The sequence below is a fragment of the Carassius carassius genome, chromosome 4 (genome assembly GCF_963082965.1).
Source record: "Carassius carassius chromosome 4, fCarCar2.1, whole genome shotgun sequence".
Classification (NCBI taxonomy): Eukaryota; Metazoa; Chordata; class Actinopteri; order Cypriniformes; family Cyprinidae; genus Carassius; species Carassius carassius.
This window is the reverse complement of record NC_081758.1, coordinates 19,623,579-19,647,953: the sequence shown is the minus strand read 5'-3', so window position 1 is coordinate 19,647,953 and position 24,375 is coordinate 19,623,579. Positions and strand designations below refer to the sequence as shown.

The window sequence follows — 24,375 nt, the reverse complement described above, 5'->3', positions numbered from 1 at the left end:
TTTCTTTAAAAATGGTTTAAAGGTTAAATTGTGAGGTTTCTCATTAAAACTTGTATCTCAACTAGCGATATGCCGGTATCTAATTTTCCTGTTGCGGTTAATTGATAATGCTTTTATCACGGTATACGGTATTATCACGGTATTGAAATTTTGTTTTAAAAAAAGTGGTCATAATACAGTATAACAGGTTAAATAACTTTTTTTATTATTACAAAAATAACTAAACATTTAAAACAAAGCAATACAGAAAAATATATAAAAGTTAAATGTTTTACACATTAAAGTGCAAAAGAACTATAAAGACCAATAGGTATCACTTTACAATAAGACCTCATTAGTTAACCTTAGTTGATGCATTAACATTCAAGGCAAGGCCAGTTTATTTATAGCACATTTCATACACAATGGTAATTCAAAAAGAAATTAAAAAAAAAAGTCATGAAGAAAAATAATCACAAAAATAAAAAGCAATTTAAGAACTTGAAAATGAAAATGATTTAAAAATTGACTTAAAATGAATTTAAGACAGTTTAAAAATAGAAAATGATTATACATAAATACAGTGTAATACATAAAATATAGTGTAATCAGTTCGGACATCACATAGTGCTCATTCAATAAATGCACAGCTAAACAATGAGCAATAGCTACATTTGATGTAGATGTTATTAATCTTTGTTAAAAAATACAAGTCTTAGTTCATGTTAGCTCATTAAATAACACAGTTGCAACTTTCAATTTTAACAATGTGTTATTAAATATTGGAATACCTAAGATTAATGAATGTTCAGAATAATTTTTTCATTGGCAGTTTATGTTAAAGGGACAATAAGTAACTTTTTAGGTATTATCTAAAATCAATATTTTTATTCATAAATATGCCCTCAATGGTGTACAAATACCTATGCCAATGTTTAAACTAATCCTCGTAAATGAAGAATTTATTATCTTTATATACATGGGATGGCTAGGTCGACGGAGGCTTCCATGTAGTTCCGCCATCTTGCAAAACTATAATAGCAGAGAGGGACAAAAAGTACTAAGCCAACGTGTTTCCACAACGCGTTTTCGGTCAGAGCCAGAAACGCAGGTGCAGAGCAGTGAGAGGCGCTTGAAACTGCACCGGCAAGTTTAAAAGTCTGGATTGCATTCTTATTATGGACCATACATATGCCGCGCCACAGGAGAAGAAAACATCGTCGCCAAAATGAAGTGCTATTAGAAGACATCCTGTCAAAGCTTTTTGGTATATCGCCTACCGTAGATGCAACGCGCATTAGAAAAAGCGAGGCGCTGGAGAGCAAAATTAGTTTGAATGCAAAATACAATTTCACCACTAGATGGGAGTAATTCCTACTTACAGTCCCTTTAACTAATGAAGCCATAATGTAAAGTGTGAATGAACAATAAAAGATCAAAACACTTTCAAACAATATCTAGGGCATTTGTAGTCCAGATAAAAAAAAAAAAATGAACGTTTGAAGATAAATAGCCTATTTAGTCTAAATATTTCAGTAGTTGGCTCTGTAATAAACACCATAGGGAAAACAAAAATCTGAATGGTTATTTAAGATTATTTTTGTTTACAGGGTAAGGGCTGCATTTAGCGCCATCTGCTGTCAGAGAGTAAATGTGCTTTCATTCAGCGCGTCTCTCACGTGTTCCTCCATGCGCTTCTCATGCGCGTTTGTTCACATCAGAGCGCATGCGCTCTTTCAAGCAGCATACAGCGATGTTGTGCATTTTAAGCAGCTGATGGGAATAATATTCTTAAAATGCATTCCAAATTCTAAATAATTTGTAATGTATATTTATTCACGGTATTTAGAAGTGCCGACAATAACAATATCGTGCATATTAATCACCGCAATATATCGCATTATCGAATACCGACACAAGTCTAATCTCAACAGTAAAGCAATTGTTATTTTGTGGTCTACAACATGAAATAATAAAAGTGTCTGGTAAATGAATAAATGTAAATGTAAATGAAAGAATCCAATTATAACATACATAAAAAATGTAGAAACATTGGATGCAACAATGTTATCTTTGCAAAATACCTTTCCTAATAATGGGCTAACTAGCAAGTTTCATGATGAATGCAGCTAAAGTAAACAGTCCCTCAGAGAGCAGCTCACTAGAGAGGGGCGGGGTCAGCAGAGTCAAGTCAAGTCAAGTCACCTTTATTTATATAGCGCTTTAAACAAAATACATTGCGTCAAAGCAACTGAACAACATTCATTAGGAAAACAGTGTGTCAATAATGCAAAATGACAGTTAAAGGCAGTTCATCACTGAATTCAGTGATGTCATCTTTGTTCAGTTTAAATAGTGTCTGTGCGTTCATTTGCAATCAAGTCAACGATATGTTGGATCTGGTGGCTACAGTGACATCGGAATAAGAGAAAAACAGACAGATATTAGCATAGATGCCATTCTTTTAATGATGTAGCAAGTACATCGGGTGTTATGGGAAGTGTTCCCGGTTCCGGTCTACCTAATTAATGCAGCCTAAAAATCCTTTAACGGATTTGGATATTAGAAACATATTAGTATGTTATGCGTAAGCCAGGTTAAAGAGATGGGTCTTTAATCTAGATTTAAACTGCAAGAGTGTGTCTGTGAGCTCATTAACATTTAAAGGAAAATGCTACAAAACTGCGTGCTCTGAAAAGAGCAATTTTTTGACAGAGTAAGGGGCCGTTCACATGTCACACCTAAAAACTCGTGGAAAAACGCTAGGCTCGCCACTTTCTCCTTCTTTCCCAAGCGTTGGGGCAGTTGCGCTCCTGAGGCGTCTGTTGTTGCTAAGCATCAATCAGTTGCGATCTCCGTTACAACAAGGAAATTTCAGCAATTGATTTCCACCACCGAGAAACCCTTGCTGTAACTCTGCTACAAGATTTATTTACGAAGAAAAGTAAAAATGCTGCAGTGTTTGGGTGCACCCCATTCTTCAAAAAAATTCTTTCAAAGTAACAAAAAAGGTGAGGTAGCTGATAGGTTGGTTCTTGTCACATGACCTGCGGTGCGCTTATGCATTCTGAAAAGTTGAGAGGTTTTTAACTCGATGCAGTGCGGACGCGCCTGGAAAAAACGAGCGTGTGGCACCGTGTGCGCGTCGCGACCACGTCGCTTCCATTATGAGCGTGCATACCGCGCACCTACATTTGAAGTAACGAACTTGAGCGCGCAAAAGACGCGATATGTGAACGGCCCCTAAAAAGGTTTTTTACACTACCATTGAGAAATTTTAACCAAACTATATTGCAGACTTTTCATTAAGACCCTAGAGAATCAACTTGTGGATAATGGGCATCCTGTGACCCCTTTAAGTTTACTATATATTTTAATATACATGATACCTGTGGTCTGAGACGAGGTCATTTTAGGGGTAGTAAATGATAATGTGATGCCATGCTTTTGATGAAGAGACAATCAAAGGAAATGTGCATGTGTGCTAAGAACATTCTTGAACCCTTCTGTCATCTCTGCTTAGTTTCATCATTAAAATGTTTCAAAACTAATGGCAGATAAATGTTTTGTTCCATGTCTTAAGAATCATATAAAAGGCCACAATTTTCAGACAGTTTAATAGGGAATTATGACATAAATAACATAAATGAACTTTTTTTTAATCCCCAGAACAAGTGTTTATACTATATGTTTTATCAGTTAGGGCCAATTAAATATAAAAAACACAAATAATAATTCACAACATAAAAATATGAAATAGAATAACAATATCTGTGCTTCTTTCCCTGTAATATATAGTTGAGTCTTCTACACATAACTGAAAGATTCAGACATTTAACTTTTTTCTATGAATAAAAGAACATCATCAGAAAATGGCAGTAACATTTTCACCAGACGCTAATTTACCCTCACCCAACACATTCCTTCTTTTCCTCTTTCTCCATAATATCATCAATTCCTGGAGCAATCTCTTGACACAAGATGCACTAGCATCCTTCTTATAGATGAGGTAATTTGCTTCTAGTCACACTGCCTGACAACAAAGAAAGAAAAGGGACATTCACTCTTTCCTCTTGTCTGCATTTCAGTTGTCACGTCTGTCTGTGAATAAAATAACTGTTTACATTTGAAATTGTTAGCACTTTTTGTGTTTTCTTCCTTATATGAATATATACTTCTGTGAGTATTTAAAAAAATGCTAAATGTTGTCTAAGTGTAACATTACTAGAGTAGCAACACGTATATGTAAAACACTAAAACTTATTTATATCACAGCCCTAAAATGAAAGAAATATCACTAAATGTATATTGAAATAGTGAAATTGATTTGTTCTTAGGATGAAATGCCATATTTAATTAGGTTCGCTTTTGCCCCCTCACAGTGTCTTAACAAATTGACAGGCAATTTTACAGCTTGCCTCGTAAAACCATTGTTATTCATGACAGCTTACCAAATATGCTATAATGTTCTTGCATATAGAAGCTGACTTGCTGAATCCCAATGCACCAGGGAAGGCGTAGAGAACAGAACCACCATACATCATTTTGACAGAGGCTATCAAGAGTGCAAGACCTATTTTCAGTCCACTTGCGCCTGATTGTACCTAAACTGTGCACTTAGGTTGAGCTGTTCAGATCAGTAAATGATGTGTAGCAATTAGGAAATTATTTCAGACTTTTATTGAGATCTTCATTTTATCAGGAAAAATCATTTAGATTTAGTTGTATTCGAACTAGTGTTTTCCATAGCTATTTGCTTTATAGCTGATGCTCTACAGTATGTGACTTTCTACTGTCCATCAGCAGTCCTGTCAGATCTCCCCCATTACGCAGGTAGATTGGGTTAAGTGTTGTCTCTTCCTCATGGTCCACATCAATTCAGTCGGCCAATAATGGATTACTCTGCAACCTGAGCACTCAGCTTCCCAACGGCATGCAAACACAATGAAAATTAAACAAGCTCTCTCTTTTGATCCACTAGCTGTTGTAAGGTCTCACAGACTCATTTGCAGAGGTGTACAGGTCTTCCAATATGGTGGGGATTATGATTACACAGTGTTTTTTATAGATATAGATATAGATGTATCACTAAGTGCTTGTACAGTCTGGTGGCTTTTCCAAAGATTTATGTTGGTTATTTATGAACTGTGTAGCCCAAAGCACTCACAATAAAACTTTAAACCTGTGTTTCTCCCAGACTCATGAGAGCCATAAAGTCACAAACTATTCTTCTGTGGTGACTGCAGACCTCCCGCTATCATCTAATCATGGATGATACAGCTCCACAAGACAAGTCTTCTGTCGTGAAAGGAGCCAGAGACATTGCTAAGGAGGCCAAACGACAAGCTGTTAAAAAGGTCAACAAAGTTGTGGACCGTGGCTCAAATGAATACTCCAGCAGTCACACCTACCAGCGCTTCCAGGATGAAGACGATGACTACTACAGCCAGCCGGATGGAAACTACACAGGAGACCAGGCCAATGATGAAGAGGGATCCAGCGATGCCACTGAGGGTCACGATGATGAGGATGAGATATATGAAGGAGAGTACCAGGGGATCCCCTCGGATGCAAAGGCCAGAGATGAACCGGTGGCTCTGGGACAGCCGCTGGCGGACGGCGTAAAGGACCGGAGAGAGATGGAGAACGAGAGGCAGGCAGATGAGGAGGAGCTGGCGCAGCAGTACGAGCTCATCATACAGGAGTGTGGACATGGCAGGTTTCAGTGGCAGCTGTTCTTCACGCTGGGGCTGGCGCTCATGTCTGATGGTGTGGAGGTCTTCGTGGTGGGCTTTGTTCTCCCTAGTGCAGAGACTGATATGTGTGTTCCTGACTCAAGCTCTGGATGGCTAGGTAAGAATATAACAAAACTAACAAATGTTCACTGACACTGTATAATGCATATGCCACACTGTATGCAAAGTTTGCATTTTATCGTCATGCATTGCCTGGGAATTCAACCTATGAGCTTGGTGTTGATAGTACCAGGATTAACAGTTTGGGCTGCTGGAAATAGAAACCAACAAATGTGTGTGTGTGTGTGTGTGTGTGTGTGTATGTGTGTATATATATATATATATATATATATATATATATATATATATGTGTGTGTGTGTGTTTGTTTGTGTTTGTTTGTGTGTGTGTGTGTGTGTGTGTGTGTGTGTGTAACAGTACAGACCAAAAGTTTGGACACACCTTCTCATTCAAACAGTTTTCTTTATTTTCATGACTATGAAAATTGTAGAGTCACACTGAAGGCATCAAGGACTATTTGACCAAGAAGGAGAGTGATGGGGTGCTGCGCCAGATGACCTGGCCTCCACAGTCACCGGACCTGAACCCAATCGAGATGGTTTAGGGGTGAGTTGGACCGCAGACAGAAGGCAAAAGGGCCAACAAGTGCTAAGCATCTCTCGGGGAACTCCTTCAAGACTGTTGGAAGACCATTTCAGGTGACTACCTCTTGAAGTTCATCAAGAGAATGCTAAGAGTGTGCAAAGCAGTAATCAAAGCAAAAGGCGGCTGAAGAACATATAATAATTATATATAATTATATTACACTTTTTTGTTATGTATATAATTCCACATGTGTTAATTCATAGTTTTGATGCCTTCAGTGTGAATCTACAATTTTCATAGTCATGAAAATAAAGAAAACTCTTTGAATGAGAAAGTGTGTCCAAACTTTTGGTCTGTACTGTGTGTGTGTATATATATATATATATATATATATATATATATATATATATATAAAATTACTTTATTCTGTTAGCTCTAGGTGGTTTTTATGTTCTTTTACTACTTTTTTCTGTTTTCTTCTTCATTGTTTGCAAACAAAGAACAATAACATAAATCTACATAAATATTTATAATTCTTAGCACAGTAACTGCGCATATTTTATACTTAACATACTTAACATTATCATGCAAAATTATTTCCAGAATTAACTGTAGCAGAATCAATATTACAATTATTTAATCTGTTCGTCCACCGAGCAGAGAGTAGAATCATTTAAATAGTTTGAAAACGGTTACTTGCATTGGCTCGTTGCTGAACAAGAGTCCGGATACCAAAGACAACTGAGATTATTGATGAGTTTGTTAGGAGTGAGCTGGAGGATTTTGTCTGGTTTTTTTTGAAGATTAATCAATTTATTTAATAAGATCAACAAAGTTTATTTAAGGTAAAACTGCTGGAAAGTCAGACTTGAGGTAGGAGTCTGAGATTTAGCACCCATATAAATGTAGACTGTGCAGCCAGGTCTGTAATTTATAAACACATGTCAAAACTCTAAAAGGATCTCTGAATCGCTGAGTTGCAGCGGTGACGTCTTCCAACTGATGATCTGGGCCACATTACAGTGGGAAGAAAAGAGTTGAACTCTTGAGTCTTGAAGTCCTGAGCACCGAGAAGGACTTTGGTCTGGAACCCGCAAACAAAGGAGCCTTGAAAGTGAAGGTTCTGAAATCTGTGTGGAAGAGCCAGACAACCTGGAACACACAGTGGTTTAGGATCATTGATATTATTATCAATTGACATTCTTATGTGTTTTATCAGTTTAATCAAGTCTTAATCAAATCAATTTTCTCTCCATCCTTCTTTTTCATCCTGCTTTTCTTCACTTATGCAATCATCTTGGAGAGCCCTGAGGGCATTACATGGCATGCTCTGCTTCCCTCTCTTTCATGCTCCCATCTCTTTGTACTTACTCTGTCAATGGCTTTTAAGACATAATCACACGTGGCCGGCCGTCATCAGCAGAAGAATTTGCTGCTCCTCAGCTAGAAGGATTGAAACACTGTAAGGATCAAAATAAATATATATTTTTAAAAAGGCTTAAATGGTTTTACATATTTTTAACCTTTTTAAAATAGTATCTTATGCTCAACAAGTCTGCATTCATTTAATTAAAAAAATACATTTAAAACAGTAATATTGTGAAATATTATCGTTTAAAGAAACTGCTTAAATATATTTTAAAGGAGGCCTATTATGCCCCTTTTTACATTATGTAATATAAGTCTGCCAGCATGTGTCTGGGAAGTTTCAGCTCAAAATACCCCACAGATCATTTATTATATAATTTTAATTTTTTTTTTCATGCCTGTAATTTGTTTTCATGCCTGTATCTTTATATGCAAATGAGCTGCTGCTCCCCGCCCACTTTTCCAGAATAGGACTGAGCCTTTACAGCTTTGTTTTTGATTATGTATATTTCACTGAAATCATGCATTTTAAAGTATTATTGCCCTTATGTTAAAAACACATAAAAAAACTGACTGAAGGTAAACAGCTGGGAAAGAAATTGCATGTTTATATTATATATGTGTGGTAGCAGCATAATATAAAGTAAATAAACACAATGGTGGCACCATTGGTGGAAAAGGGGTGGTGATCAATATTATAATAAGATCCCTCACAGTGGGAGCAAAATCTGAAGTTCTCCTTTTTCACATGCTTGCAGAGAAAGGCTTACCAAAAAACAATTACTGGGTTGGTCTTTTTTTTTATATTGTCGCTGTCAGGCGGAATCTTCGTATCTCCAAAATCATAAGTTTTCAGCAAATAAAAAAAACGGCATATTTTTTTAGTTTAACACAACATTTCCCCTAAATCATGTTTTATCGGAGATACAAGTTTTATGACTTGGGAGCAGGGAGATACGAGTTTGTGCCGTCATTTATAAGAATGATACGGACAGAGATGTTGCTGCTGCCAGCAGTGTTCATCAAAGTCTGCGGTCACGTTGAGCCTTTTGACAAGAGACAAGGCTTTACGAGCTAATCAAAGCAAATGATTGTGGTTACATACATCTTCCTTAACTCTATTTTAAACGTTAGAGCTATGATAGATGCAAAACCAAAATAAAACGATAAACTGACTAGGCTGTCTAATAGGCAGAAATTAATCTGCACGCAAAATTGGCGATCGCGTTGAACCTTTTGACAAGAGAAAAGGCTTCAATAGTTAACCAAAGCTAACGACTGTGGTTACATACATCTTCCTAAACTCCATTTTAAAGGTTTGAGAGCTATAAGTGATGCAACACAAAAAAAATAAAAATGATGAGCTGATTAAAATGTCAAATAGGCGGTAATTTTCCTAATCTGCTCGCCAATTTACCTTCGAGGCTCACGGGCTTCCTTCTGCAACGAAGCATGTATCAAACTTAACTATTTTCACTCGTTATTGTATCCAAAGAGGCTTACTTGGCGCCAGTAGAAAGACTTATTTATTTTTCTCCCATAAATAAAAACCTTGCTACCTCTGTGTTTTACATGCACAGTGCCAAGAGAGGCATAGTCTATAAGTAGGCCTAACAGTTGAACTTAAAGTCAGTAAAATAATAATAAAAACAGTTTAATGGTGGTATCCAAAACATCCAATTTAATTCAAGTATAATATTAGATACATTTCAAAACTTCAATGCACATGCATAATAAGCCTAGTATTAAGTAGATTTTTGAAATACATCAATAACTGATATCATAGTGTTACACAGATAACATTGCCATCATATACGGACTGTGTTAAAAATGCATCCTATATTAAACTAGTGAAGCAAATTGTGGTAAAAGTCTTTTGGGATGACTTACTTCAGGTCTTGGAGGTGTTTGAATTTCAGCTCTTTGATCTTCAGGTGGTCTGAAGATCAAAGATCTGACACAGACAAATTTGCTGCAAAAAAATAAAATGAATAAAAGTCAAATGGTCGTTTCCCTAAATTATACGGCATGTTTACATATGATAACGAGGCAAGAAGCCAGCTAGCTTGCTTAAAGAGATGAACAACATGGCAAAGGCAGCTACTTGTTGAACATGACGGCATGCCTTGACATTGTAAGATACAATCCTGTTTTATCTGCAATGCACAGGGTTTAGTCTGCATTGCAGTGGATTGTCTTGGGGTAAATTTAGATCGTCATACGAGCGCCAGAAATAGCGGTGGCCGAGATTTTTTTTAAGTCCCATGAAAATCACGTTAGCTATCTCACCAGACATGACGACAAAACCAATGCATAGTGGCTAACTAAGTCAACAGCATGCTATTTTTGTGCATTAAATTCATTATCCTCATCAGAAACAAAACCATGGGAGATTTCAGTCATCAAGATAGCTATCGTCCAATGCTAGACCTAGCAGAAAGAAAAATCTAGCATCCTCAGAAACGATACATGACACCTCAGCACTACCAATACTTAGAGATAAAACTGTTATATATAATATATATAAACTGATATTATATAATTCATATAACTGAATCATGAATAACAATTGTTTTGAGGATATTTACCTCAGAGGATGTGTTGCTCGACGAGGATTCGTTGCGACTCTCAGTCTTGATTATGCTGCGAAGCTCCCGCGGTGTGAAGAAGAGGTGGAGTTACGAGACTTTTCGGACAGTTGAAGTGCCCAGTGGAGTTACGAGATGTGCTCTCAAGCTATTTTAAGACTTATTTATTTATTTAAGACTTAAGATTGGTTAAAAATTTGTAAAATTAACATATCCACGTGGGGACTGACCAATAGCATGGATTTGTGAAAAAATATGAAATTTACAAAATATGGACATAGGAGGTTTCCGTCCGACAGCGACAATATGTACTTTCTTGGTTGGTGGATGCCCCAGTGATACGATTATAGAGCTTAAACATGGAAAACGTCATATTTTCATGATTTGTCACCTTAAAAATATACATTTTACAGTTATGACAAAGCTGAAAGTAAATGTTTATTTTTTTTTAATTATCATTAGTTTTTTGATATCACAAATATCAAAAATATTTGTACTGCTTAGTATTTATGTGAAAACCATACTTTTCTTTTTCGTAATTCATTTTCAAGTTCGAATGAGCTGAATTTATTAAAAGTTTATTATTATTATTTTTTTTTAACAATGTTGTTTTGGAACATACTAGGAGACCAAAACAAGAGCATTTACAGAGAGCCAATGACTTACAATGAACAAGGCAAACACGTGGGGTATATATACACAGGATAACAAGATTAACAAGGAGCTAATGATGGTGGAGATAATGATATTATTTTTATTGCACCGTGCTCCCCATCTATGTAATTCATAAACACACATTTACTATGCACAGTACAATCAGATTGCTTGAGATTGTCCTGTTTTGTTGTTGCTGGTATAGAGACAGAGCAATACGCGTCATAATCAGAAAACCACGCCTATGTCCAACCGTCAAAAAAAAAAACAAGTGTTTAAGGACACAAAAGTAGAGCCCAAAGTGTTATATTAAGGATTATTTTAGCACCCTGTGTGAATCTGAGAGGAGGAGATATATTGTGAAACTAAATTGTATTGATCTATGTCTGTGCCACAACTTACCATTTTTTTTTTGTGGATGCTTCACGTCTTATTGCCTGTATCCATTTTTGTCTCTTTAAAGGTTAGCTTTTATGGTTCAGTAGCTTATAAAAACTTTTTTAGCTTGTTTGCTGTATACCTTGTCACACAGGTTTATAAGTATATAAGTTTATATTGCTATAAGTCTGAAATATTTATTTATTTATTTATTTTGCTGATTTATGTTGGTAGGTGTGCTAGACAACAGATTAATCCCTCACCTTTTTGTTATTGTGCTTTTTGTTTCTATGCAACAGTTGTTCATTATTGGTGTAGAAGTAGCTGCATGATTCCCAGCTTTGTTGAGTTGACAATCAACCCCATTGGACCCTGCTGAGAAAACATAATCAGCACTCCCTGCTGTGTCAACAGCCCCAGTCAACACTAAACTGCTTTCGTACAGCTCCACTAGCCAGCAGACTCACTCTCTATCACCTGTCTAACCCACTACAGCTTCAGTAAGCCAAGACATGCAGACAGTTCTGATAGTTTGTTAATATCTAGTTACAGTGGATTGGAATGGGAGATTTTAAGTAACTATGTTTTTGGCACATTTATTTTTTTATTTATTACTAATGTTAAAAATTGAGGGGGGGGGGGGGTGTTTGGTATGACCTTTTTAAGTGAGCAGATTGCTGAAAAGTCAATGCGTGACATGATCTTAGGAGTCTTCATTACAAGTGAAGAACATCTGGAGACAAATGTGTCTTTTATGTCTCTATGAGTCTGCAGTATTATTAGAATATGAGACATGCATTTATCATACACACGTTCTTAATTAAAGCAAGTGTATAATCACATCAGTCATAAAATAGTCTACCTCCAAAGTGAATCTATTTAGCAGGCTTGTTTCTGTACCAGCAAAGCACTTTATTGCTCACTTTTAATTGCTGTGCTGGTTCAACAGCAGCAAAATTGTAAGTGTTTGGTCACAAAGAAAGCTGCTGTATCAGATGAGAAAATGTACACTTTGAGAAATCAGCAAATCTCCAAAATGTTTTTGCATTGCAACACACGCTCAGTGTAAAAAGTGTCACTGCATCTCTTATTTAAAATGTACCTTTATTTTTTTAATGTGCTTATTTTATTGTACTTGTAAATTCACTCATTCTTCATAAATGTAAGTATTTAGGCAAAATTTGACTCAGATTTTGTGTATATTGCTGTTGTTAATAGACTTTCAGGGTGTTTTTTCTTTTTATCTATGCACCATCTGCAGTATGTTATTTCTGCTGTTGATATGTAGGGCATCTTATTACAATACACAATAGCTGAAGTTCTTTTTCAGTGAAATCCTGTGATGTCTGAGGTCTTCTGTAGAGATTAATCTGATACATTTTTTATGGTTATTTGTTTTTTCTTTGGGCTACTTATGTAATCAGCATTTCGCACACAAACTCGTTGGCTACTAGCATCATCCCGGAAAGTCTCCTGCATTTCACACAGAAAGCAACAAAGAAAGTCCTCAGGTGAAAACAGCTGTCAACTGAAAGTTTAATGAGGTTCTTGTTGTGAGAAACAGTTGCTTATAAACCAATAGATAGAAATCAGCTCCCAAACATTAATGAAGACAAAACAAACACTCCTGAATAAGACTGCGTCAGTTTGTGTGTTATTCTGCCTGAGGTGTGTGTTCCCACTCTTCTCTCATTTACCGCAGGCAGCATTGTGTATCTGGGGATGATGGTAGGGGCCTTCTTCTGGGGCGGTATGGCTGACAAGGTGGGCAGACGGCAGTGTCTGCTCATTTGCATGTCCATGAATGGTTTCTTCGCCTTCCTGTCCTCTTTTGTGCAGGGCTATGGCTTCTTCCTGCTCTGTCGCATGATAGCCGGCTTCGGGTGAGTCTGTTTCCCGCAGAACATAATCTGTGGTACTCCTTCAAGACATTAGACTTGTCAAGCCCAAATAGTGGATCTTGATAGAGACTTTAGATTTTGTACATCATAAAATACAAAGAAATTTTATATATATAGACTACTGTTTTGGTCCAGTAGAATAAATACATTAATACTTTTATTCAGTAAGGATGCATTAAATAATAAAAATTAAAAAAAAAAAGATTTATATTTCAAATAAATTTTGTTCTTTTAAACTTTCTATTCATCAAAGAATCCTGAAAAAATGGTTTTCTTGGTTCACGCTTTTCACAAAAATATTAAGCAGCACGAAATATTGACAATAATTAGAAATGTTTCTTAAGCATCAAATCAGCATATGGAGCAGAATGATTCCTGAACATTTACATTTATTCATGTGGCAGACACTTTTATCGAAAGGCTTCATTCAAAATAGTAAAGTTAGGAAAGGAAGGGATAAAGGATATTAATAGCATAGATAAAGTGAAGGCATATATATATTTTTGCAGGTAGATGTTCACGGAAGAGATGAGTTTTCTTGAAGTTTCTTGAAGATTGTGAGGGATTCGGCTGTTCGGGTGGGGTCATTCCACCAACAGGGTACGATGAAAGAAAACGTCCTTGAGAGTGAGTTTATGCCTTGCTGCGATGGGACCATGAGCCACCACACATTTACTGACCGCAGGCTTCTGGAGAGGATGTAGATGCTTAGGAGAGAGTGGAGGTAGGGGGGTGCAGAGCCCATGACGGTTCTGTAGCAAGCACCAATGTCTTCAACTTAATGCGAGCCGTGACCTGAAGCCAGTGCAGAGAGATGAGAAGCAGTGTGACATGGGCTTTCTTGGGCTCATTGAAAACAAGATGTGCTGCTGTATTCTGAATCCAGTAGTCCAGCCTAGAAATGACAAGAGCCTGGACAATAAGCTGTGTTGAATGCTCTTTTAGGAAAGGTTGGATCTTCCTGATTCCTTGTGTAGTGTGAAACTGCATGATTGTGCTGTTTTTACAATATGATTTTAAAGGTCAGCTGAGCCCAAGATTCCTGGCCGAACATGATGGGATTATTGTTGATGGTAGACTGGTTCTGTACTGATGGGGTAGCTGGGAAGATGAGAAGCTCTGTCTTCACCAGGTTGAGCTGCAGGTGATGCTCTTTCATTCATGCCAGTGTGTCATGTGAGGATCATGTGACACTCAAGAGTGATGGCTGAAGTTTCAGCTTTGCCATGACAGGAAGAAATCACATTTTACAATATATTAAAACATTCAGTAGGCTATTTTTGAGCATATACATCCTATAGTGATGAAGACTCCCTTGAGCAACACTGTACATATACCTCTGCCACTCTTGTGTGTAAGCAAGCAGACACGGAACCTATCCATTTAACACTTATAATAAACCTAAATATAGTCTCAAACTACACTTTGACATGGGTTTCTAGAAAACGTTCTCGGTTGGTATCATGATGAACTATACAATGGGCACCTTTTATCAACCCTCTTCTAAAGCGAGAATGTCTCCCTTATTCTTTAGATAATAGTCATTTTTCAGACTGACCATACATAACATCTGACTGGATCAATAGCCTCTGTAGTGCTGCGTTCTTGGTTCTCTGAATCTCCATTTCTGGAGGAGACTGTCTGTGGGTCCACTGCTAAGGCACTTTTCTCTCTTTGTTATTGTGAATCTTTGAACATATTCTTCATTCTGATATGCTGATTTGGTGCTCAAGTAACATTTGTTATTATAAATGTTCATTTAATGGATCCTAACTAAATATAAAACAACTTTTGAGCAGTAGTGTAGAAAAATATATCTATTTTTTTTTAACTTTTATTCTTTTTAAATTAGATTTTTTAGATTTTCATTTGAATATTGATCTGAAGACACCCGGGACTAATTAACTCAGTTGTAACAATTATGTGCAATCTCGCAGACTAGACACATTTTGTTTTTCTGAGTGGGCACATGGTAGCTTTTTAATTAAATCTATTGCTTTACACCAGTAGAGCTTTTTTTGTGTGATTGCATTTGACTTAAGTGAGGAGTGTTCTCCAGCAGAAGAACATGATTTCTATGTAGATTTTTTTTTGCCAGTTAAAACTTTATATATATATATATACACACACACACACACACACACACACACACACACACACACACACACACACACATGCACATGCACATGCACACACACACACAATACAATATAAAAAGGTCCACAGATCCACAGTTGTTTTAAATTATGCTATAAATGAAAGTACATACAAAGGAAAGAGCTGTCATAATTTGCTGAGCTCTTGGACCCTCTGAACTTTATTCTTCTTGTCTTGTTCTTCAGGATTGGGGGAGCAGTGCCCATCGTCTTCTCATACTTTGCTGAGGTGTTGGCTAGAGAGAAGCGTGGAGAGCATCTGAGCTGGCTCTGCATGTTCTGGATGATTGGAGAGATTTATGCCTCCGCCATGGCCTGGGCCGTCATACCTCACTATGGTGACAGAACCAGATCATGCACTACATTGCATCCTATTAATTGCTGATAATCTTTGTTAAGGTTTTTAATTATTATTAAAAGATTTTAATATCATTTTTTATTTTATTTTATGTTGTTACAGAAGATTTCTGTTTCAAATAAAAGCTGTTATTTTTAACTTTTTATTGATCAAAGAATCCTAAAACCTCAAGGTTTCCACAAAAATATTAAACAACACAACTGTTTCCAACACTGATAATAAGAAGAAATATTTCTTAAGCAGTAAATCAGCATATTTGAAGGATTTCTGAAGGATCACATGACACTGAAGGCTGGAGTAACGGCTGCTGAAGATTCAGCTTTACCATCACAAAATATATTAAAATAGAAAACTATTATTTATTAATATAAATAATTTTCCATTGTTACAATATTAGTGTTTTTCGGTTCTATAAACCATGGGACTATAACTATAGATGTCCAAAAAAAATGGTTTTGTCAAGGTACCATCTCCAAAAATCTATAGCCGCATTTCCACTGTCGGGCCAGTGTGAGCCAGGGCTTAAAACGGGCCGGGCCAGGCTAATAGCGTCGGGGCAAGTAGTACCGTGGCCAGAATAGCGCAGGGTTTCCACAGTCAGGGCCTGAAGCTCCGCTGCATGTCACTAAAACCCATCCTTTACACGCCTCTCAGAAACAACGTCACGAAACCCCATCATTTCAGCAACAAAGAGAAGTTATCAGAAAACGAAGAAATAAGTCATTGGAACTAGCGCGATCACAAAACGAACATGATAAAAGAGGCCGTTTGTTTGCATGCTTTGTTAAATATTTCAATTCAAAAGCATCAATGTTTTACTATAGAATACCTGATACATTGATCATAATGAATTAATTTATCAGGAATCAAAATTAATCACACATTATTTATTTATTTTTAACGCTTATGAAAATAGCCTGCTTATTCAGTCGAGTCTGTTTCTGTTTATTTGTAGTCACATTTAGAATGAATGATAATATCTCTATTTTGATAAAAGCTCCCGAACATAAAACATTATTATATTTCTATGATAGGCTACTTGGAGCTAAACTCTCAAGACGAGGCTTGTGACAGATAATATAAGTTACTAAATAAATACACGATTGTGATAGAGAATAAGAAGCTGACATCTGATTTCTTCAAGCGGTCATATTTACCATGTTTACTATGGTAATGTTAATGTTTATGTAATGTAAATTATAAATATTTCTGCCTTGTATGGTGATTATAATTCACATCAGATCAAGTTATTGCAAAGACTCCTGCTGACTGAAAGTGAGTTTTGAGCTCAACTTATTGAAAAAAAAAAAAAAAAGTGTTTATTGCTGGTGTTATAGCTGTTAGCTTTCTGAAATGATCCGCAGCGCAGACTCTCTATTTTTATAAAAGCTCCCGAACAAAATTCATTAGGCTATTATATTTTGATGATAGGCTATGCTACGTGGAGCTAAACTCTCAGACAAGACGACAAATACAATATGTTACTAAATTAATACACAATTGTGTTAGAGAATAAGAAGATGACGTCTGATTTCTCCAAGTGGTTACATTTACCATGTTTACTATGGTAACGTTAATGTTTAGCGTGCATAGTCTTTTACATCGCTTATAAATATTTCTGCCTTGTTTAGTGATTGTAATCCACATCGGATCGAGTTATTTCAAACACTTGCTGCTGACTAAGAGTGAGTTTTGAGCTCAACTTATTTAAAAAGTCTTTAATGCTAAAGTTATATAGCTGTTATCTTTCTGTAATGATCCGCAGCGCTGAGCTCTCCAGAAACTCCGCCTTTGTTCATAACCACTCCTCTAGCCCCAGCTGGCCCTTTTCCCAGATGGCCTTTTCGTCGGGCCAAAAAACCCTGGCCGTTGGCCCCGATGAAGCCCCGACTGATCAAGCCCTGGAAGTGACAGTAGAAACGCGACTGGCCCTGGCACGCACTAGCACGTCCGGTTTAAGCCTGACAGTGGAAACGTGGCTTATGAAGACTCTTTCTTGTAAGAAAGACAAATTTGAAGTTAAAAAACCTGTTTTCATTTCCATATAAATCAAGTAACACAGGACACAGGTACAGTCTGATTCTAACAATGTTCTTGGTGAGTTCAGGTCAAGGTGTCTGCTTTTCCTCCGGCACATGTGGGCTGTCTTCTCACTGGCAGTGAAGACTGTGAGGGAGCGGAGAACAGGGGAGCTTCAGGTTTAGTGATTAATGTAGAAACAGAGTACTGCAGGGATATTTAAAGGATGAAGTGGCTCCTGTGGGGGAAGATATAGCCTGATGATTTATGAGAACCTCTACTTTGGAAATAAGCTGCACTCATCAGTAACGATGGCATAAAGGGGAAGGGAGGAGGAAAGGAGCTAAATGGATATGGAGAGGAGTCTCTCGGCAAAAACAATGACTTGAACAGACCGTTTTCACTCATATTTTGTGAGGCGGGGGGTGGGGTTCACTCTGTTTTGTTCTCAGTGAACAGATCCTAATGAGGTTTTTCTCCTTGCCTTGTGAGACAAAGTGAAAGGAGTGCTTGATTTATGAATGGCCCCCGGTGGAGCCCAAGCAGGGGACGAGCTGTCAGACACAGTGGCTATACGAGAGTATTAGGTAACGGGAATCAATGGGAAACGATCATAGGTTCTGTAATTGGGAGTCTATGTGTGTTGGTGGAGCACAAGGAAGCGGATCAATCGTGGGTGGGTAGTTTATATTCAGTCTCAAAGTCGATGGTGATTCAGTGATCATTTACTGTATCTCATACTGTATCTCATTATGCACAAATTTCCATCAGTCTGAATCCGTTAAATCCAATATGCATGTTCTTAGGACGTACTGTATATACCCATAAGCATTAATGCATTGCGTTTTTTATTTAATTGAAATTATTTAAGATTTACACCATCCCTTTAAAATATGAATTCAGATCAAATTTTCGTAATGCTGACAGTCTGGGAGACACACACCGTAGTATAATACGTAGGGTATGGGGTTGTTTAAATCTCTGACTGTAACAGTGGTGCTTCCTTTAGCAAGCACTACTAATAATGAATGAATGGGATATACATGGAAATGTGTGGGTAATAAATCAGTTGCCTGCCACTTTTAAAAGCTCTTTTATAACTTGGTTTGTACATCCACACACAAACAGAATGAAGTCCTTCCAAGCATCAATTCCTTACTATAAAATTCCAAAAAGCTCAGTTCCAAAATCTAGTGAACTCCCTTATTACTGTCCACTGCCTACATAGTCAGCTCCCTTTTAACGCAGCATGAAAAATAAACAAAAGGAGCACTGTACATCAGCAGCAACTGTATACAACATATAACTGATGTACAAGAGATTTGACTCCCAATTTGATTTCAGTAGGGTTTTGAGTTAGCATGCTAAGATACCTCTACAGTCATTTCCTTCGTCAAGGGAGTTCCAAATGCTTATACGAGACAGTAATGCCCTACACCCTTCAAAGAACACACTTCAAGGGCTTTGACCTTTAAAGGGAGTAGGGCATAGGGATTTTGCATTTGGAATTTGCCCAGTAACTCCATATATAAATACAAAGATGCTAATAAAAACACATAGAACACAAATATAGTAAATCATTTTTTTTTAATACACAGAGAGGTATTTTAGCAATGATTTTCAGTACTGAATAAACATTTATCCTACCTCATGTGGCATCCATGTCCTAGCCCACGTGCCTCTTTAAGACTCACATACTACCATTTTTTACCATATTATTAGAAATAGTTCGAGTAGTATGATTGTTTGCATTTCTCTCTAGAGGTTGTTGCAGTGGGTTTTGAAATGTCCTTCTTCGTAAAGAATACTTCTTGTTGGTGTCTATGATGCTTTAAAATACTGCATCTGAAAGCAGCTCGCTAGGATTTGGAACACTGAAAAAAATTGTTCTTGGAAAATGTTTCTAGTGACAACATTTACTTTCACACACTTTGTGTGTGTGTGTGTGTGTGAGTGTGTCATTTTATTAGCATTAAAGCCTACTGTGACTAGAGCCGCAAATGAAGTGAATTATGCACATAATCTACATTATGAGATTTCCATTGACATGGGTGAAACATTAACCCTGTGGGCTTGCCAGCTGTTGCGACTTCATAACTCTCATTTATACTGGATCGTAGTTTTACTTTTATTTTTTACACCAATGAACAAACACACTGAATGCTGTATTCCACCATGCCATATTCCTAGTGTTTCTTTCACTCCCATTGATACTTCAGGCATCAATTATATTCTTCTAGCTGTAAACTCAGGATTTTTTTTTTAAATGTACTATGTATGATAGGACTTTTTATTCATTTTAGGACATGTTATTTTATATTTGACCCATTATTTAATCTGGTTGGTAGATGAGTTTGTTTCTTTATCAAAACAGATTGACCATTACATCACTTGCTCACAAGTGGATACTCTATAGTGAATGGGTGCCGTCAAAATAGCTGATAAATGCATCATGATAATTCACAACTTTATTCAATCAGTTAATGTAATGTGAAGTAAAAATCTGCATTTTTGTAATAAACATAGGATGCATTATTATTGATTATAGACTGGTAATTTAGCAAGAAACAATGGTTTCAAGTTAACACGCCTTCATGATGTTTCTTACAAGCACATAGCTTTTCATTTCACAAGGCAGTAATTAATGCACTGGAGCTGGGTGGATTATAGTATATGTATGTTATATGTATCTGCTATTTGGACTCATTTTAATGAGCAATTGATGTAATGCTGAATTTCAACAAGTCTGTTCTAATGACGTTCTGTTCTAACGTTCTAACTCATCTACATCTTGGATGGCCTGAGAATGAGTACATTTTCAGCAAATTTTCATTTTTGTTTGAACTGTTCCTTTAATGGCCTCTTTACGTTCCTAGCAGTGAAAGACACTTGTGCCTTTCATTGAGATATTTCCACTTTAATGATATCATTAAGACTCTGTTTTACAGCTAAGTGCACAAGACATTACTGGTAAAGAAAATATAAATATGGCGGAGAAGTAGGAAAGACAGGCACCACTTAAACTGAAATATGAGACAAACACATTTTCAGCCTTGGATATGTTTATTGCACTCTCTGAGTCCATGATAGTCTTAAAGCTGCTTTACGTGATTTCAAAAACCTGCCTGACACAACTTTAAATTAGAAATGCAGAATAGTTTTGGATGGTGTGTTGATGAGTCCCTTTTATAAACATGCACTTAAGAAAATTATAACAGAATTGGCCAATTGTGTTGCCCAATGTTCTTTCTGTTCTCTAAGCCTTTTAATCCTGAGGAATATCATGCTACGTACACTTAACCAGAACTTAAATGGTTTGCAATATGTAGATCGGTGCAAGATACTTTAAATGAAGCAGTTTGAATTCTATAATATTTCAGCACACAGAATGTCCCTAAGTGTGTCTGTTCGGAGGTGTACTGTACACGTATACATATATACAACATATAACATACACAAAATCGATACATTCCTCTTGAGGTTTAATCAGAATTCTGATTTTTTTTTTTTCAGTTCCAGCACCTTGAAAAGACACAGCAAACTCATCTCTTATGTAATCAATCAGTGTTCACTCACACCATAATCACTGTGACACGCCACAACAGTTCCTGATAAATGTTTCTAGTTCAAATCCTACAGTCTTATGGCTTCAAGTGTTACCAGCCAAGTCCTTTGTCTGCGCTGGATCAATAACATGGACATTTTTTATGTTTTCCTCAGGCTGGAGTTTCAGTATGGGCTCAGCTTATCAGTTCCACAGCTGGAGGGTGTTTGTGGTGGTGTGCGCTCTCCCCTGTGTTTGTGCCGTGGTGGCCTTAACGTTCATGCCAGAGAGCCCCAGGTTCTACTTGGAGGTAAGGAGTGTCTCAAAATAGGTGAGGAGATGTTAAGAAAAGGTATAATTCATTATAGCTACAGTTCAGTTTATAATAAGAGTAATTCATAAATAGAAAATGGGCAAAATCTATCTCAGATGCATTTTTTATTAAAGTGGCTGCTTTTCTGTTAACTGCATGTTTATAAAAACATCAGTTTATATGACCTGAACATGGGAAGAAACTGACAAGCCTGACAAGACTCTCTTTGAAGCGAATGACGCGTACTTGTCGTGACTCCCTGCGCCCCTCTTTCGGGTCTGCTGTGACAATAAAGGGTGTGCGACTGTAATCTAGCACTGCAGTTTCCACTGAATCCAGTTAATCTCTTAGGGATTTTTCTGCTATATCCTTCAGGTGGGGAAGCACGACGAGGCCTGGATGATCCTCAAGCAGATTCATGACACAAACATGCGAGCGCGTGGACAGCCCGAGAAAGTCTTCACCGTGAGTCGATTCCCTCGCTGCGCTAACTTTAAGCTGCTTAGAGCACAGACCATGCTTTAAAGCTGCTAAAACATTCATGAACGATTGCCTCAACCTGCCCTGTACGTGGGCTTCAAGTATGTTTCTGGTGTCATTTCCTTCAGAAAAAGAGATTGTAGCCTGCAGACTTTAGAATTAAGCCCATACAGACTGCAGTTTACACTTGAATATGATCAGCGGCGGATCTGAGCGATTAATCAGAATTGAGAACTAAGGCTTACAGTGTGAATTTAACCCTAGTAACTTCTGTTTCTTCTTGTAGGTGAACAGAATTAAGACCCCGAAGCAAATTGATGAGTTTGTGGAGATGCAGACTGAATCTGGCAACCTCTTTTCGAAAGTGTTCTTTAGAATAAAGATTGAGCTTCATGGGGTGTGATTCATGATGTGTAACCTTTCAGAAATAATATCATCTATATAATCATTAGTGTAAATTACAGATACTTGTGATAAAAAATGATTAAAACAATTTTTTTCTGTCCTACCAGATTTGGTTGACTTTCATGAAGTGTTTTGATTATCCAGTGAAAGACAGTACAGTGAAACTTGCTATTGTGTGGCTCACACTATCATTTGGGTAAGATCTCTTTCTGTCTATCTATCTGTTGTTCGATTTGTCCTTCTTTCACATCATTAACGAACTCTGTTACTTCTGCAGGTATTATGGTTTATCTGTGTGGTTCCCTGACGTCATCAAACATCTTCAGGCCAATGAATATGCCTCCAAAGTACAGAGGCATAACAACGAGCGCATTGAAGACTTCACCTTCAATTTCACCCTTGAGAACCAGATCCACACTAGCAGCTTATTTATCAACGACAGGTGACTCATTCAAATGCTTATGTTACAGTAATCTTCTTCTATTGTACTGATTCTGTGTATCCCTGCGTGTTATCTCATAAATCTTTATTTTTATTCATTCCTCAGGTTCAGAAGTATGAAATTCAAGTCTGTCACTTTCATCAATTCAACCTTTCATAGCTGCTCTTTTGAGGATGTGACGTCAGTGGGATCTTTCTTTCGCAACTGCACATTTATTGAGGCTGTCTTTTATAACACTGGTAAACTGGTCATTTATTTGAACACAAAACAGACCACTTTTACTCTATTCCATGTCTGCGCATACTTAACCATAACTGGTTTAAATCTTGTTAATTTATTCATTTGACAGATATTGAAGACTCCAAACTGATAAACACAGATGTCGTAAACAGCACATTTTACCACAACAAAACAGGCTGTCAAATGAGGTTTGAGGATGATTATAGTGCATACTGGGTCTACTTTGTCAATTTCTTGGGAACGCTTGCTGTTCTGCCCGGCAACATTATATCTGCACTTCTCATGGATAAAATTGGCCGTTTATCTATGTTAGGTGAGGTTTTTTGCAGGTTGTAATACTTTGCAGTACTATCAGATATATTTCAGATTCATACTTTTTGTCATGTGTGATGGAATAGTTTATCTGGAAGTGTTTTGTGTGTTTTGTCAGGGTTTTCCATGATTCTGTCTGGTATCAGCTGCTTCTTCCTGTGGTTTGGCACCAGTGAGTCGATGATGCTTGGGATGCTGTGCTTGTACAATGGCCTGAGTATCTCCGCCTGGAACTCCCTGGATGTTGTGACTGTAGAGCTGTACCCTACAGACAGAAGGTGGGTGTGTACTCATACATTATAGAATATGCTAACAGACACACAAAAAGCCCATTAAATATCAATATCACACCAACTTTTTTACCTTTTTTCTCTTTTATCCGCCCTCCCTCCGCTTCTCTATTTCAGAGGAACTGGATTTGGCTTCTGTAATGCCTTGTGCAAGCTAGCCGCAGTGATGGGAAATCTGATCTTTGGATCTTTAGTGGGCATCACCAAAGCCATCCCCATTCTTCTGGCCTCCTCGGTGCTCGTAGGCGGAGGTCTGGTGGGATTGCGACTACCAGACACCAGGTCAAATGTCCTCATGTAACCCTTGTGTCGGAGGTCTGGAGAAACTTAAAAGGCTCGACTTAACCCTCATTCCTTAATATTGTACATCGTGTACTCACATTGTGTTCATAACAAGATACTTATCAATTAGGCACCATCGAACAGTGGATAAATATTGACAATCTTTTGACTTTTCTTTGCAAAAATAGCAAAGCTTTTGCACCTTCATACTCTTAAGTTATTTTAACCAAGACTCTCATGTTTCCTTTTGGATTATTAGAGGTTTGTAACGGTCTAGGAATGGACGTGGTCATAAATATTAATGTCCCCTTATTAAGACTTGAGCAA

The 24,375-nt window shown here is 37.2% G+C and overlaps 1 protein-coding gene across 3 annotated transcripts; it reads left to right on the top strand.

Moving 5' to 3' along the window:
• The first annotated feature begins 5,246 nt into the window (after positions 1-5,246).
• LOC132130181 (synaptic vesicle glycoprotein 2C-like) lies at positions 5,247-24,067 on the top strand. Of its 3 annotated transcripts, XM_059541867.1 has the most exons (13): positions 5,247-5,832; positions 13,009-13,189; positions 15,550-15,729; positions 21,306-21,328; positions 21,461-21,594; positions 21,973-22,062; positions 22,364-22,474; positions 22,590-22,678; positions 22,760-22,924; positions 23,030-23,163; positions 23,274-23,477; positions 23,595-23,754; positions 23,884-24,067. In XM_059541867.1, exons 1-13 carry the CDS (start codon positions 5,247-5,249, stop codon positions 24,065-24,067), a joined length of 2,241 nt encoding a protein of 746 aa, XP_059397850.1. The 3 variants fall into 3 exon arrangements, with proteins under 3 accessions (XP_059397850.1, XP_059397858.1, XP_059397867.1); XM_059541875.1 differs by lacking the exon at positions 21,306-21,328 and having other exon boundaries at positions 15,550-15,701; XM_059541884.1 differs by lacking the exons at positions 21,306-21,328; positions 23,274-23,477 and having other exon boundaries at positions 15,550-15,701.
• The last annotated feature ends 308 nt before the right edge of the window (positions 24,068-24,375 follow it).